This window comes from Wyeomyia smithii, chromosome 1 (assembly GCF_029784165.1).
Source record: "Wyeomyia smithii strain HCP4-BCI-WySm-NY-G18 chromosome 1, ASM2978416v1, whole genome shotgun sequence".
Lineage (NCBI taxonomy): Eukaryota > Metazoa > Arthropoda > Insecta > Diptera > Culicidae > Wyeomyia > Wyeomyia smithii.
The window spans coordinates 13,061,683-13,079,610 of NC_073694.1; the positions used below are offsets into that span (position 1 = coordinate 13,061,683).

Sequence of the window (17,928 nt, forward strand, 5' to 3'; positions counted from 1 at the left end):
AAGAATCTGCCCTTGATCCTCAGTAGACATAGACGGTCATTAATAGGCCTCCACCTAATGGCGCTTCATTCGGTTTCCTAGTAGCACGAAGCTGACGCCTCGTTCCGCTTTGTCACCGCCACTGTAGTAGGTGTGGTACTTGAAGAAAGTGTCCGCGGTCGGATCAACCTCCTGGAATTCACGTTCTCGTATCATTCCCTGGATTGTTCGTAGTTTGTTTATTTCAGTAAGCTGCCTTACTAGGGCTGCGATGCATAGGCTCGTGACGGAGCTACCGCCTTAGGTGTAGCTGGCGAGACACCGCATTTCATAGTTCAGCCGTCCCTCCGGATCAGTCTCTGTTTGAGCCGCCCCTAACCTGGAGAACAGACGGCCAGGCAAGCCGCCCTCTGAGGAGAACAATCGTGCATCTTCGTCCACCGCTCACATCCACCGCGTTTGAGGCCTACCACGGAGTCGATGGCCTCTGCCTGGTTCTCTACTGAAGATAGTCTTGGCGGCTCTCTCGTCAGGCATTCTTGCTACATGTCCAGCCCACTGAAGCCTGCCCCGCTATATTACCTTCACTATATCAGCATGTTTGTATACCTGATACAATTCGTTGTTCATGCGCCTGCGCCAAACTCCTTCTAAAGTTTACCGCGATCGCAGAACTACGCTCAAAAACTACGAGCACTCGTCGATAAGCTTTCTTCAGCGTCCCTGCTTCATGTCCGTAAAGGGCCACCGGGGTATCAGCGTCCTATACAGCGCTAGTTTTGTGCGCTTTTGTAAACTACGGGACCTTAGCTGGTTACGAAGTTCGTAGAAGACCATGTTCGCAGCTGCAACTCGTCGTTTCACTTCACGGCTCATATCGTTTTCACATGTCACAAGCGTACCAAGATAAACGAATTCGTCAACCACTTCAAATCGTTCCCCATCTATCTCCACCTCAGCACCAACGCCACGGGGACTCCTACGCTCCCTGCCAGCTACCATGTACTTCGTTTTGGCAGAGTTAATGACAAGTCCCAATCTCGCTGCTTCCCTCTTAAAAGGTACGAAGGCCTCCTCCACGGCCTTACGAATGATACCGATGATATCGATGTCGTCCGCAAAACCAAGAAGCATGTGAGATTTCGTGATGATCGTACCGTTTCTTTCCACGTTTGCTCTTCCTACCCTCAAAAGCGATGTTGAACAGTTAGTTGGAAAGCGCATCCCCCTGCTTTAGTCCATCCAACGTTACGAACGCGGCTGATGTCTCGCCAGCTATTCGCACGCACGATTTTGATCCCTCCAGCGTCATACGGCTCAGCTTAATTAGTTTCGTAAGGAAACCGTGTTCCAGCATGATCTGCCACAGCTCGTTTCTTTTCACTGAGTCGTATGCGGCCTTGAAATCAACAAACAGATGGTGCGTCTGCAGGTTATACTCCCGGAACTTATCAAGGATCTGTCGCAGGGTGAAGATTTGGTCTCAATCTGAAGAACAGGATACGGGAAAGCACTTTATATGCGGAGTCGAACAACGTAATGCCTCGATAGTTGCAACAATCCAATCGATGACCAGAAGGTCATATAAGTACGTGATCGATCTGGGAGCAGGCTTCTTTATTTGGATGCCTCCGAGTGCGCCTCCATTACGTGCACCACCAACGTCGAATTGCCAAATGTTTTTTGTCGGTCTCTTGATTTTCGAACTTGCCGGGTAGCCGATCAAGAAAAAAGGCATCGTCTAAATGTCCTACTTCTTGCGCTTCACCTTGGGTACCATGGGCCATCGCTTTTGACCCAAACACTCGTAAGTGTGTAAGGGTGACACCTTTTATTGGATATTGGCTTATGAGGCCGTTGAAGACGAGTCTGCCCAAAACTTCCAAATTTGCTTTCGAACATCAGATACGAACGCTCCTGGATGGTAAGGTTCATGCGCTCCGTCAAATAGTTTTGTCCCGGATTGTGACGAATTCCGTGCGTACTTTAAGATACTTTAACGCATTCTCCGTTGGTTTCTCCGAGTGGACCTCCAGTTTCTGGAACACGCTGAAATCCTCTCTCTTAGTACTCTGGAAGTGGGCGAACATCATCCTGCTTATATCGTCGATGATGCACACATTCGAACGAGCCAGTTCCGGTTACTCTCGTATCTCAAGACATGAACGGTAGAATTCAAACTGAATTTTCAAGAATGTAATCTGCGGTGCTTTTAGGTTTAGAAGGAATTTTTCTTTCGAATAGAATCAGACAACAGGAAAGGGTTATGTTGAAAACAATTAAACAGTACAATAAATAACACTACAAGTCGACTAATTTTTCATAAAAATATGATGAGTCTGCACAATAGTTTTTTCTCGCTTTTCCTTAATTATATGTATGTATAATAATGTCTTTACACGTGAATTAGTGCTAAAATACATAATAATACTTCTAGGCTACAATTGCGCTGTTTCTTGCTAATTATTTGAGTTAGTTTTACAGGAGATTGTCAGTTTCAGTTAGCATAATTGATTTTAGTTTACGGATAACTAAGTTCGAGTCGTCTAGTCAAACTCGTTGAGATGAAAAATGCTTACGTCGGATTTCTACTAATTATCATGCTTCGTTAGCACTGTTTTTTTTTCTTTTCTCACTGCCAGTTAACGAGCGCATTTTGCTTCAGTTTTTGTAATCAAATAGCTTTTTTCACACATGAAACCGTTTGCAAGATGCAAGACAAAAAAGCTAATGTGAATCTATGCAAAAGCAATCGGACTGTTGCGTGCGTGTTAGCCCTAATGGAGGGCTTAAACCGGCTCAAGAACTTTGCGTGTGCATAGAAAAGTGAGAAATTCGCTCGCTCAGCGTGCGCCTTTCATACATACACATACTACAGTCGTTACCTAATGCTACCAAGTCTTGTCAAGTTAGCCGAAAAAAGATCGAAACCAATTTCTAACTTTCTTCCATCCCGCTAAATTACGTATTTCAACAAGATCCTACAAAACTAGAAGAAAAAGTACGTCCAACAGGCAATCACATAAATCACGATAGTCTCTCTTTTCACTTTCATTCATGCCGCAGGCATGACGAAATATTATGTTGTACAAATTATTGTTTACAACTATTGATAGGACGGATGCGAAAACGACACTAGCTGTGCTGAGCTGTACAACAGCCAACAACCGGCTTTGACCCGTTGCAGCGATAATCTCATGCTTTCGGTTCGTTTTGTTGCTCCATCGCTTCGCAACTCTCTTCCCGATGCAAGTAACGATGCACTAGAAACCTTCGCGCGCCTTGCGAAACTTCATACCGTTTGGGGTTTCCTCAACGCAGGGCACTTGCACCAGGTTGAAGTAGATTGACCCTATGTGTGTGTGTATGTTTGTGCGGGGAAGAAAGAAACAAACAATGAGAGTGAAAAACGCTGTTATTTGTTGTAGCAACGTGCATCCATGTTTCTACGGGGCATTGCTATGCAAAAAAGTGTTACTTTTATAAGAGACCATTGTTTCGCTCAACTAATGACTTGGAAACTAATCAGTTACCTGGGCATATGGTTCGCACGGTTAATTTAGTTAATTTATCCGAATATTGCACAATTTTTTGTTTTAATAACAGCTTTTTCCCGTACAGTTCTTCGTACAACTAGTGAAAGACTTTCACTCGTTTGAATTGAACTGTTAAAGTTGAAAATCAATCGAAGAGCTTATTCTAATTCGGTCACTTACCCATCACTTGTGCCGCCGAAGTGTTTGTCTTTTTGAGACACTCGTACAGCATATCGTCGCACTTGCAGTGAGATCTTAAACAAAGCAAACCAAAACATTAACCCTGCTCGGAATCACTCCGTCAGATAATATACTCACTTGGTGTAGATCGAGTTGTTGTTCAAATTGTACCGCTTCTGATAGGCTCGGACCTTCAGCGGGCAGAGATCGTGCGTCCGGCAGCACCGGTCCATAGTGGCGTCGTCACCCAGATCGTGGTAGCTCTCGGCAATATCGCCCGTGCCGCACCATTTCGTCCCCGGAATGATGCCACTCAGCAGCGAAAAGGGGCTGGTGTAGAAGATGCCCCGTTTACTGCCGCTACTTCCACCACCGCCTCCACCGACGCTAGAAATGAGCTGGAAAATCCCGATAGCCGGCGTCGTCGCATCGGTGTCACGTTCACCGTCGGCGTCATCATCGTCGTTGTCGATTTTGTACCCAACGGTATCGAGAGCGTTTACCGGTGCGGCAGTTGCGCGGAAATTAATCTTCGAATTGCGGCGATCCACCTGCTCGCACTGTTCCATCAGTTTGACCATGTCCCGGAAGGAAATCTCCAACGGGCGGTTGATCGAGGAGAGATTGCGCAGCAGACTTTTGCCCTCCGCGTCGGTGCTGGGTAAGGGTACAGAATTAAACCATCACGCGGGGAAGGTGAAACCCGAAAAAACACTACTCACTAGATTTCGATTAGCTCACACCCGATCAACATCTTCTGCGGTCCCAGTTCGACGACGGCCACGGTTTGATCGTGGAAATAGATCATCCGTAGCGATTCTGCGTCCAGCCGGCGTTGGCTGAAACGAAAGGCATAATTAGTAGAATTAGAAGAGACGGATCCACCATTTGTTTAGAAATGATATGTAAAAGGGAAAGCAAAACAAAATCCACCGCTGCGCTCGTCGATCGTGCATGGGAAAATTGATGAACGGGACCAGGAATAGTTAGGTCAGTAGCGCTTCGAGACGTCAGATTGCCACATAGCGTACAGCTAACAGTGGTAAGTACATCATATATGATGATGCTGTTGTTAAGTGGACTCACGGAAACTGAGCACAGCGACAAAACTGGTCATCAACGGGGACGAGGCACTCTTTTTGAGTAAGTGGAAGTTGACCGATTTTAAATGCACGGACCATAACCAACCAAGTGACCACCAAGCGTTTCTAGTTATCGATTGGTGAGCGGGCGGGCGGGCGGTCCGGTGCTGCAATGAAACGATCACTCAGTCAAGCAGTCTGCCAATGGAACATTACGAAAACTCGTTCATCGGTGACCACCTGAATGCAGATTATATGCGGAGTTGCACCATCTGCATGCTATGTACATGTTCATGGTGTTTTTTCTGTTTTGCGAAGAGTTCCACTTCTTTGGACAAAGTATGGTATGAACTCGAACACAAAAAAAGATTACCACTATACGTATCACCATCTTCATTAATTGGTTATTGAAGTTGAAACCATTTAATGTTCTACTTTTTTTCTTATGTTTAAATTACTATTGTGATTTTATATCAAATATGATGCTAATTTTCACCTCTTTAGCATTTTTTACCATTCTAATGGATGAAAAAATTGATAATTTTGGTTTTCCTTTAAAGGCATTTTAGACCAAAGTAGGATTCACTTCTTCTTCTCTTTCAAGTGGTCTTCCAGCGTTTCTCGGTTTAACTGGGAATATTTGGCAATGCATATTTAATCCCAATTCGCCATATAGTTATGCCTTCATTTCGGTCCATCAAACGGGTTTCAACAATTAATTTGCTCTCTTCCTTCGGCAATTTATGAAACCTATTCTAGCCGTTAGAAAATTCATACATTTTTGCCTTTTAGCAATCACTTGCAAAACCGAAAGTATAAAAGTGCTCCAAAGGGCCGAATGGCATATATCACTCGACTCAGCTCGACGAGCTGAGCATTTTCTGTATGTGTGTGTGTATGTGTATGTGTGTGTGTGTGTATGTGCAGATTTTTATTCTCACTCACTTTTCTCAGAGATGGCTGGACCGATTTCCATGAAATTAATTGCAAATGAAAGGTCTTGTTTCCTTATAAAACCCTATTGAATTTTATTGTAATCGGATTTTTAGTTTGGAGGTCATGTATCGAAATGTAAAAATCATGAAACATCATTATCTCAAAAACTACACAACCGATTTGAACAAAATAGGTTTCAAATGAACGGGCTACCTGAAATACCCTTAACTTTTGAATTGCATGAAGATTGAACTTGTGGTTCAAAAGTTATGACAAGAAACGTGTTTTGAAGACTACTTAATTTCACTCATGTTTCTCAGAGATGGCTGAACCGATTTTCATAAAATCAGTGTCAAATGGAAGGTCTAGTTACCCCATAAGACCCTATTGATTTGTTTTGCAATCAGACTATTACTTTGTTTATGTTTAAAAATGTGAAATCCAGCTATGAAAAGGAACATATTCCGAAGACTACTTGAACTCACTCACTTTTCTCAGTGATGGCTGATCCGATTTCCACAAAATTAGTGTCAAATGAAAGGTCTAGCTACCTCATAACACCCTATTGAATTTTGCTGTAATCGAACTGTAACTTCATCTGTAATGAACCGAAATGTGAAAATCACGAAACTTCATTGTCTCAGAAACTACACAACGGATTTGATCAATATTATTATCAGATAAGCGGGCTAGTTTAAGGTTAACTGATGAATTATGATTGAACACGTGGTTTCAAAGTTAGGCTGCCCTATACGTTCCCATTTCATTTGATTATAATCGAACTTAAGCAACCGTTATATATTAAATTGTTAATAAAACAACGAAAGTCTACTATCTCAAAGATTACATGACTTATTTGAGCATAACTAGTGTCATACGAACGAGTCATCTCTCGAACTTACAGATAACAAGCTTCATTACAATTTGATGTGGCTCAAAAGTTATGGAAAGAAAAGAAATTAAAATATTCAAAACTACACCTGCTTTGATCGATATATGTGGCCTCAACATATTTTAAATGTGGTATAGTACTATTTGAACGTTCCAAATTCATTGATTCCTTGCGATGTGTTTAAAATCTGAAAATGCACGACGAATCGGTCATATGATATGATCAAAGTCGAATAACAAATCGTTTGAAATGATTGGTTTTATCGAAATGACAACATCCTCGACTTTTGGCTGGTACTACGCGTTGTGATCTTTTTTAGGGGAGGGGAACAAACACTTTTTCCGGCCGCCGGATCATGCCCAATAGTTTCGTTTTCGCTGGCTGAGATCAATGTCCATATTGAGTATTATTCGGTCATTTTCGACTGTTTCTTAGAAGTTGCCATTTAGCAATTTAAAATGGTGCCTAAAATCAATTGTTACCTCCTTGTATCATTCTGGTTCCAGAGATACTCATATTGGATGGTATTCGGTTATTTTAGGCTGTTTTTCACAAACCGGTAGTCACCATCTTGGATTTCAAAATGGTATTTGAGATAATTTCTAGCCTCTGAGCGTCATTCTGGTTGAATGTTTTTAGAGGTAACAAATATGTCCATAATAGTTCGACGCCCCTACTAGAAGCACATGTTCCTGGGAAACAGCCGAAAATGATCGAATAACACCCAATACCGGAAGTCGCCATCTTAGAATTCAAAATGATATCTGTGGTCGATTTCAGCTCCTGTGAATTATGCTAGATCCGGATGTTATATTGGGTGGAAATCGGCCATTTTTGGCTGATTTCCAGAAACCGGAAGTTGCCATCTTACAATCTAAAATGTTGCCTAAAGTCGATTATGGAAAATATTTGTTACCTCTTAAAACATCCACATGCTAAATTTGGTTCCATTTACTCGGTTAGTTCTCGAGATGTGCAGAAATTTGTGTTTCATTTGTATGGGACCCCTCCCTTCCAGAAGAGGGTGGGGTCTCAAACTATCATAGGAACCTTTATTGGCACCAAAAATCCCTAAACAAATTTTCACGTCGATCGACTCGGTAATTTTCGAGCCTATTTGAATCAGACAGACAGGCAGACAGACCGGACTGCATTTTTATATGTATAGATTACAACATCAATATTTTAGAACCTAAAGCGTGAATATACATTCATTGGATTGAAGCGTTCATGTAAATCTATATTTACAAATAAAAGTTTGAATGAGAAAGGCTGGGTCTGACCGCTAGGTGGATTGATTTAGGTTTTTTGTTATAAAGTTTCAAATATGTTTTCAGGTGTTTAGAGCAGCTTTAGTGGAATTATTTGTTGGCATTTATTCACGCTTAGCGTGGAACATTTTGGATCTTGTTTAGTGATTTTTGACCCGACTTTAAATCTTTTGGTACATTTTCTATGACAGCAATTTTAGTTCTGATTGTGAATACTTTTATATTTATTCTCATTTCTCACCTTCAAACGTGTTAGTTCTTTTGAATCAAATTTGGACATTTCTTTACTAATTCCTGACTTATTTTTGACGTATTCCAGATGTATTTTTCCCATCGTCGCAACTTTCACACAGAGTCGATTCTTTATCCCGTTTTCGCTATCTGGTTCTATTAACCAGTCATATAAAACTATGAAATGATCTTTAATTTAGGTTTGATTGGAACTATTGTTGAATTTTATTATTTGTTCGACATTATTACCTAACAAAATGGGAATCATTTTGTTTACCTCCTCTGATATTTAAAACAGCATTTAGAAACGATTTTCAAAAATGTGGTCCTAGCCTAACTGGGCGATTTAAGACACTTTTTCCTAGATGGACGGACAGCTTACTGTGACTGTGCTTATGGGTTTGCTTTTACCCTTCCTTTTACGTTTCACGGGTAGCAATGATCTTCGAATTTTGTTTGAAAGTAGGGGTCAAATGATTCGTCTTCTGGAAAAAGTGCCATCCAAAATTTCAGCCTGATCAGACTTCGAGAAAACGTGCTTTAGAAATATCTCAGGAATGCAACGTAGAGTTTTAAGTCTAGATAACACCAGGTCTCGACGGTTTATGCATTTCTAAGAAATTTGGCATCAAAAAAATTGATATCGACAATTTCATGAACCTGTGCTTTTCTTTATCGAAAAAGTGAAACTTTGACCGTTTTGACCGCTTTCAGGCATGTATTCGATTAAGCTGAAATTTTGTAGGGGATTTTTTTTTTTTTTTTCGAGAAGACGAGACCTAATTCGAAAAGTCAATTTCCATTGGTACCCTACTGCTCTACTATACTGTGCTAGCCTCGTTCATCCTGTCAAGTATCGCCAATCATAATTCCCTAGAGAGGTTCTCGCCAGTTTAATTATAAGAGGAACTTATTTTGTCAAGTGGCAGTCATCGAGGATTTGTAAAATTCAGCAAGAAACACATTTAACCCTTTCAGGTTGTTACAAACGCCTTTAGATTTGATTGAGAACACATTTTGACCACTTCTGGTGTTTGTAGGTGCAATTCTAGACCAAATTCATTCACATCCTGCCTTAGCTCTAACCCTTAAAACAGTTCGCTAGCAATTGTTGTTGGAAACATTTTTTTGAAGTAGAATACTTCTCTCAGGAAGTTCGGCTACATAGGGATGTGAAATGAAAATCTAAAACCGAAAAAAGTGAAAAATATGTCCAATTTCAAATGCTAATAAATCGGTTATTATTCGATGGATTTCCTTCGTTCTTGCAGCAATAGATTGGAAAATCTTCTAAGATTCTTCCCAAAATAAGATAATTGTAATTTTATTATTCACACTATTGTACTATTGAAAATAGTCAAGCCATGTCAAAACGAAAAATTCGACCTCGGATTAGTCGTTATATGCTTGCTTCCCAAGCACGGTCGACAGAATCATATACCTTGCAATTGAAAACACGCTATTTGGCCTATATAAGAGCCTGTTTCAGCCGGAGCCGCTCATAATAGTTCTAGACAGCGACAACAGCAGTCGTCCTTCCTTAGCAGCAGCACTAGCCCTGTGGTTGGTCACCACGTCTCAGGAGCAGCGGGGTTTTTCTCAGCGTGTGTCGCCAGACAGCCATTATTCCCCCCGTGTTGGGGCAGCATGAAGATTGCCATCAGGAAATCCAATTTTGGAAATCAAAATGCCTTTTTCAAGGCAAATAAACAAGTCATTGAAAGTTAATAATTTTTGTCAACGCAAGCAAGCGTTCTGTGTTGGATCCTAGCAATTTAAATCTGTCGCACCCGTCGAATTTACTGGATGTTAAATAGCTTCCACAGTGCATGTTGTCCGTGTATCTTAATTCCCCCAATGTTAGGGCAGCTCAAAAGTTGTAATCAGTAACCGATTTTGTACCGCAAAATGCTTTATTTTTCAAGACAAATAAACAAATAATTGAAGGTTAATAATTTTCTGGCAACAACACAAGCAGACATTCTGTGCGGGATGCAATCAAATTCTGTTGTAGTTGTCTAATTTTCACTTTATTTAGTGAACCCCCCACTGTAGGGGCAGTGCAAAGGCTGCGCATTCACAAAGACAGTTAGTTCGACTATGCAGAGCTAATATAAAGTCGATTCAATCAATCAGTATAAACAGAATTTCGTCGTCTCCCAGCTGCCAAGTTGCAACATGATGCAACACGCAACAGCGAGCAAACGAAATCGCTTGATGTTACAAACCGCAATAAGATACGGGTTAAAACCGTTGCGTGTGTGAGAGCACCATCGGTGTTTATTCGCTGGATACACTATCTACTGTCTACTGAACGCAATAATCTGCTTACATGCGACACGGGGACGGGAACATTTTCTTCAACCAAGCTGCACAACACGACACAAAACATGTTATTTTGTTGCTTCAATGAGAGTGCTATCGGTCCGGCTCGACAAGAAATCATTTTTGTGCATCCGTGCTACGAAACTGAGGAAAAACTTCAGAAACTGAAAAAAGAGGTGGAGCTTATCAAATGATCGCTCTGAGCCGGAATGAAGTCACACATATTTTTCAAGTTATGTCATTCCACCACGTACGAGAAATAATTCATTCCTATTTTCATCCCTATATAAGAGCCTGTTTTAGTCGAAGCCGCTCATAATAGTTCTGAACAGCGACGACAGCAGCGGGAGCGAGCAATGGGTACCATCGATAGCGGATAGCGGCCACAACTATGGCATGGCTGCGGATAAGCGTAGCAGTTTCAGCGGATCTCACCATCGATAGCAGCAGGGCCAGCAGATGCAGGTACAGCGGATACCAATGGCGGTCACAACTGTGGCACGGCTACGGATAGCATTGCAGTTGCTCAGCAGTTGGGCCAGCGTATAGCGGCCACAACTGTGGCATGGCTATGCATGGCGTAGCTGTTGCAGCGGGTATATCAGCATCGATAGTAGCAGGGTCAGCTGATGCAACGACACTTCCTTCACTAAAATGCTGTTTCAGTGGTAGTGGTAGCGGGAAGCATCAAGCAGCAGGCTTGCATGAAGTGAATACATCATCCAGCAACTTTCTCTAAGGCCTCTGCCATAGTAGACGCGAAAAGCGGCGCGAACCGATTCGCTCGGCCGTAGGTTAATGTACAGCTTTACTGATGGCTGTACATTAACCTACAGCCGAGCGAATCGGTTCGCGTCGCTTTTCGCGTCTATTATGGCAGAGGCCTAATGGGAAAGTTGTATCATTTTGTTCAGGAGAATATTATTGTCGGTTATATTACAGAGATGCGATTGCGTAAATCCGATTTTGAATTGAACAATTGTTCTTTTGAGAACAAATAAAACACTTATTTGAAGAGTTAATAGCTTTTGGTACCAATAGCAGTATAGTGACAGCCTCAGCGGTAGATGCAGATGCAGCCGGTACTTCCCTGAGGCCGATGTAAAGGTAAATGAGAGCAGCACGGCGAAACAGTTCGGGTTATGCTTAGACGCGCATCATTTTTCGTTGCTGATATTCCCCACATGAAACGACGCGCTTTCGTATGATAGCGGTGGTATCAGCGGTAGATGCATTTGCCAACACTTCCTCCAGTAAAACCGTGTCTAGTTTTCAATGTGAAAACACATTTCTCATTGTGTTTACCGTGCGCCTTAGTCCTCACTATTAAGGTAACACAGAGATGTAAGATAAACACTACATCCTATAATAAATTGAACAATTGTCCTTATAAGGACAACAAAATGAATTAATGAAGATTTAACTTCGAATTAGAATACTTCTCTCAGGAAGTTCGGCTACATAGGGATGTGAAATGAAAATCTAAAACTGGAAAAAGTGAGAAAAATTTCAAATGCTAATAAATCGGTTAGTTTTCGATGGATTTCCTTCGTTTTTGCAGCAATCGATTAGATAACCTTCTAAGATTCCTACCAAATGCATGAAATTGCAATTTTATCATTCGAACTATTGTACTATTGAAAACTCTTAAGCCTTGTCAAAACACAAAATTCGACTTCTGATTGGTCGTTATACCGCGCTTTCCAAAGCACGGTCGGCAGAGTTATGGACCTAGTAAATTGGATATGCATCATTTGGCCTATATAAGAGCTTCATCAGATAATAAACAAACATTTCATCGGATATTAAATTGAACAACTGAAATTTGAAGAACACAAATGATTATTTGAAGAGTTCATATTTTCTCGTTTTACGCTATAATCCAAAGTTAATTATCTTCATCTACATGCATACTCTGATTATTATTACGTGTTTGCGTCGCTTAGTGTTTGGCTACGGTCATGCAGAACGCAAATAACGGCACGATGCGATTCGGCAAGACGAAATCTGTTGAAATGTAGAGCTCTACTTCGCCTTAAAAAGAGCTGTACATTTCACCACGGTAAGGCGAATCGCATCGCGCCGTCATTCGCGTTCTGCATAACCGTAGCCTTTGTTCCGTTCCCGTTAAATGATGTCGTATTAAATGTGCATATTACAATTCGGCAGCACCTCAACTTCTCATTTGCATAAAATTTAAAAATATTCAATGAACTTCATTCAAAATATCAGACAAAAAGAAATTACAATACTGCCAATGAACGGTCAACGTTTATTTACTAGAAAAAATGACTGACACGCAAGCAGCCGGGTTATCTTTCTTGTAAAAGTATTCTACTTCAACCTTGCGGTCGTGGCTTTGCATACAACCTTCTTGTGATTTTTTTATCCTAGTGTGGTTGAAGATTCCTCCGAACCACTACAATCCTACCCGAATCCGGAACGCTTAAAAAAGTGTTACTTCGGGGGAAACCTGTGCTCAAACACTTCTCCTCAGCTCAAAAGTATCTGATGGTTTCTCCACTCCCGTTGAGGCTCTGATATAATCTGTGCCACTATAGTGTCAACTGGAGATAAGATCTCACGAGGCACGGCACATTTTTTCGACGACGTTTTCGACACTTCTTAGTTTAAGCTACACTGGCTGAATTGGTATCAGCCTGTTCGTCCATCTTCCGTTCGTCGATAAATCCCATTCTTGTTGCCATTTGGCTAACGACTTCTCTCTCACAGTTTTTAACTTCTCTGGTGGCTCGCCTAAAGCATTTACTTTTTTCCACCAGGGTGATACCGGCAAGGGCAACTCCACCCCGCATCATATTTTCAATCTCTCCGATCACCTCGGTCACCAACAACTCCAATTCTTTAAGTTTCGCTCATGTAACCAACAATACTACATCTGCAAAACCAACGCTTATTTCCCCTTTGGGTAGCCTTAGTGTCAGTACACCGCTGTGTATTCCACTCCATAGAGTTTGACCTACGATGGAGGCATACGGAACTCCTGCTGTGACTTACATTGTTTTCTGCTCCTCGGCTGTCTCATATACCAACATCCGGCTTTGAAGAGTTATTCATCCTGTGCAGTGATGTGGCAATTCCTCCCCGACTTGCGCTATTAAAAGCAATCCTCACATCGCTCGTAGTTACAGCGCAAAATCTATCGCCTCGCTATTTCTTTTGGGCAATCTTTTCGGCTTTCTTTACCACTATTCGGATAGCCGCCGTAATTTTTGTCGGTCTGTCAAGAATGATTCTATTCAACAGTTTTCCTAGCGTATCAAGCACTGCTACACGCTTGAAGAACTCAGACTTTGCTCATTTTTTTCTCGTGCGAAAAGTATATTACCTCTTAATAAGCGGAAGGAGACGATTCTACAGGTATTCCTTCGAGAAACTTGGTTTTCTGTCCACAGCTGCGAATTTCTTGTCAAGCCACAAACTTCCTGGCAGAATTTTAGCGAGAATCAATTTGAAAGTGCTAGCGACATTTTCTCTGACAGTGGCCTTATAGTAGTATTTCAGGATCTGTCCAAAATACATCTTCACGTACATTTCGTCATCCATCAGCGTGGATCCTTCGTATTACTTCTTCGCTCTACAACTTTCGAGCGCTTTTTTTGGCACTCAGTTTTTTCTTTAGCGTCCTGTCCTTGGCTGTACTCTCACGAAAACGTTTCAGCACACGACCGATTTAGCCAATTTCAGTGATTTTGCAATTTTTGTACCTGACCACGCCGGATTTTAACTATTTGCTATCAAAAGATTCAAGATACGCCTACTATGACCGCTGGTATTAAATGAAAAGTGATTCCGGATTTAAAGCGTATGGATATCTAAGAATTGTTGTAAACCCCTGCAATTCGACAGTAAATTAACGATAGGCGAACTTAGAAAATATTGAGCTGCGAAAGTGACATTTTACTCACTTTTCGGGTTCCTGCTAAACATATTAATTTATCCGGCACTCTAGTTACATGCCCAGCCCACTGTAACCTGCCGTGCTTGACTGTACCCGCAGATTTGTATGCCTGATACACTTCATGGTTAAGGTGAAACCTCAAAGCAAAGCCTTGGTTACGTTCCGTATCGGAACTCGACCTTCTGTTTACTATACACAGACTTCGCAGCCGACTGGTAAGTGTACAGGACAATTGCGGGGCTAGCGCTACGATGCTACTGACACTAACAGAGTCACCACTCCAAATTTTCAAAAGCACAAGACACGGAAATACTTAATGCGTTTCCTATGAAAATGCTATTTTATGTTTGCTTCACCAATAGTATTTTCACAGGGAACGCATTAATTATTTCCGAGTCTTGTGCTTTCGAAAATTCGAAGTGGTGACTCGAAGTCAGCCATTTTTGGATTCAATGAGGTTTTACCTTAATGCATCTCTGTCACCGTTTTCCAGTTTGCCGCCCGCAAGAGTCTACATTCAAAATCACCAAAACCTCGCCGTGGCTGCTCTTCTAGTGTCATTGCTTCATGGCCATATAGGGCCACCGAGAGAATCAGTGTTTTTTTAGACTGCCAGTTTTGGTTGGGTTCAAAGGCTGCGGGACCTCAACTGATTACGCAATCCGTTGAAGACCCTGTATCCGCTTTTTCATCTCACGGCTAACCTCGTTATCGGACGTCACCAATGTACTCAGGTAAATAAATTTGTCAACTACTTCAAATGATCCCCCATCTATCACCACCGCGGCACCAACATCCAACGAGGCATCACGCTCTCGGCCAGCCACCATGTACTTCGTTTTGGCAGAGTTTATGACAAACCCAATTCTCGCAGCTTCCATTTTGAAAAGTTCAAAGGATTCTTCCACAGCTCTACGGTTAATACCAACAGTCGATAACGTCCGCAAAACCTACGAATATTACCTGTCATCAGTGATGGCATGAACTCGTGCAAAGTTGAACTGAATAACACTTTTCCAGATTTGAATTCAACTTGAATCTGCTTCCTCTCGATAGTTTGAGTTTTTTTGCTCTGCACACTCTGATCGATTGAGTTTAAATGCGTGCAGTGCACGAAGTAGGTCAACGATGTGACGCGATAAGTTTTGTTTTTAGATCAAGTTTATGCATTTAAAGGACAATGCAACAAAATGTTGCAGCAGACGCGGCGTGAATTTCACCGCAATTCAAGACAGCGTAACGGTTGGTTTGATGCCGAGTGCCAGGGAGCGACAGAAGAAAAAAATCGTGCCAGGAGCCGCATGCTCACTGCGACTACGCGCCAGAGCAGAGAGATACAGAGAGGCAAGAGCTACCGAAAATAGAACCCACCGTCGAAAGAAGCGCGAGTACGAGGAGTAGGTGCTCGCCAGCGCAGAGGACAGCTATGCTAGAAACGACGTGCGGAGCTTCTATAGAACAGCCAACAAAGTCAGAAGCAGGAATTTCCTTGTGCCGGTCATGTGTCATGACAGGGACGGCAACCTGCTTACTGATAAACCAACGGTTGCAGCCAGGTGGAAGGAGCAGCCGGATGAGCTGAGCAGGAACAGGATGACGATTATGAGTGACGAACAATCTGTGGGGCCACCAACACAGGAGAAGGTAAAAAGAGGATTAGTGAGATGGAAAACGGCAAGGCCGCTGGGATGGACGGTATCCCGGCCGAACTTCTAAAAGCGGGCAGCGAGCGGCTGTACTATGTGACCCACCAGATAATACTATGGATCTGGGCGGATGAACAAATGTCTAACGACTAATTGGAAGGCTCCATATGCACTATCTATAAGAAGGGTCACCGATTGGATTGTGGCAACTATCAAGGCATATTACGTTGCTTAACTCCGCAGAAAAAGTGCTCTACCGTATCCTGTTCTTCAGAATTAGGCTAATTCATATGACGCTGCATAGATCGAAATCGTGCGTGAGGATAGCTGGCGAGACATCAGCCGCGTTCGTAACGTCAGATGGACTAAAGCAGAAGGATGCGCTTTTTAACTTACTGTTCAACAGAGCTCTTGAAGGTGCAGTGCGAAGAGCAAACGTGCAAAAAAAAAAGGTACGATCATCATGGAATCTCACAGGTACCTTGGTTTTGGGGACGACATTGATATCATCGGTATCGACCGTAGGGCTGTGGAGGAGATTCTCGTGTCTTTCAAGAGGATAGCAGCGGGATTAGGACTTGTCATTATAGCCACCGAAACAGAGTACATGGTAGCTGGCAGGGAGCTTGGGAGTTTCCAGTGGCCCTTTACGGACATGAAGCATGGACGCTGAAAGAAGCTCCGAGTGCTCGGAGTTTTCGAGCGTAAAGTTCTGCGATTGATACTTGGCGGAAGATGGAGTGTGGCGTAGACGCATGAATCACGAGTTGTACCAGGTATACAAACATGCTGATATAGTGAGGGTCATACAGCGAGGCAGGCTTCTGTAGTCTGGACATGTAGCCAAAATGCCTGACGACAGAGGCGTCAAAACCATATTCAGCAAAGAACCAGGTAGAGACCGTCGACTCCGTGGTATGCCTCGCACTCAGAGGATGTGAGCGGTGGAAGAAGATGCACGATTTGCTGGTGTACGAAGTGACTAAGGAACGGCTGCCCAAGACAAAAGTAGCTGGACATCTCAAAGTAAAGCGAAGCGTGGCAGTCCTACGGGCGTTGCGGTGGTGATTGGTACTCGCATAACGTGTGATAGCCAGCTTAGATTCCGCAGCTTACAGATCCGCATGAAATTTGCGCTTCTCAGAACGCTGATCCTCCCGGTGGCTCTCTACAAACATGAATGGTGAACGTGGAAGGAGGCCAAGAGGAGGCTTCGAGAGTAGAATCTTGTGACCAATACCCGGTGGCAAACAAGAAAATGGGATGTGTCGCCGCTGCTCTTGTCAAGCTGATAATACACGTACAGGTTACTGGTGCCGAAGACTTCGAAGCAGAGGAAGTAGGGAAGGGACGACTGGAGAGGTGTTTTTTATCAATTGCAACTGGACACATTCTTATATCTGTTCCTGCTTTCCTGTGGTCTTTTACTGTAATTTTTGGCACTTCGTTTTTCTAATAGCTTTAAGGCAAGTCTTCCAACCATAACACTGGTAAACTGAAACTGAAAAAAAAAACAAAAGTTTATAGCATTTTAACCATTTCTGTGAACTTTGAAGCCCCTACAAAAAATAACTTATTCTAAACTCAACGAGTTTTCTCGTGAGCAAACGTTGTAGCGACGAACCCGACGAGTAATTACTGCACTAAGATCTTTTATTTGACCAGTTTGAACTGTCGGCCTGTTTAGGTATACAGGGTTTTTTTGAAGTAGAATACTTCTCTCAGTAAGTTCGGATACATAGGGATGTAAAATGAAAATCTAAAATCGAAAAAAAGTGAAAAATATGTCCAATTTCAAATGCTAATAAATCGATTAGTATTCGACGGATTTCCTTCGTTCTGGCAGCAATAGATTGGAAAATCTTCTAAGATTCTTCCCAAATGCAGATAATTGTAATTTTATTATTCAAACTATTGTACTATTGAAA

At 42.3% G+C, this 17,928-nt stretch overlaps 1 protein-coding gene across 1 annotated transcript in view; it reads right to left on the minus strand.

The window, feature by feature from the left end:
• Window positions 1-2,243: 2,243 nt before the first annotated feature.
• Window positions 2,244-17,928, minus strand: part of LOC129717604 (uncharacterized) — a 28,807-nt gene continuing 13,122 nt past the window's right edge. Inside the window, exons 3-6 of the mRNA XM_055667622.1 lie at window positions 4,418-4,534; window positions 3,834-4,352; window positions 3,696-3,769; window positions 2,244-3,331 (exon numbers count right to left, since the gene is read on the minus strand). Of these exons, the coding sequence (XP_055523597.1) occupies window positions 3,243-3,331; window positions 3,696-3,769; window positions 3,834-4,352; window positions 4,418-4,534 (799 nt within the window). The 3' untranslated portion in view covers window positions 2,244-3,242. The remainder of the gene's footprint in view (window positions 3,332-3,695; window positions 3,770-3,833; window positions 4,353-4,417; window positions 4,535-17,928) is intronic.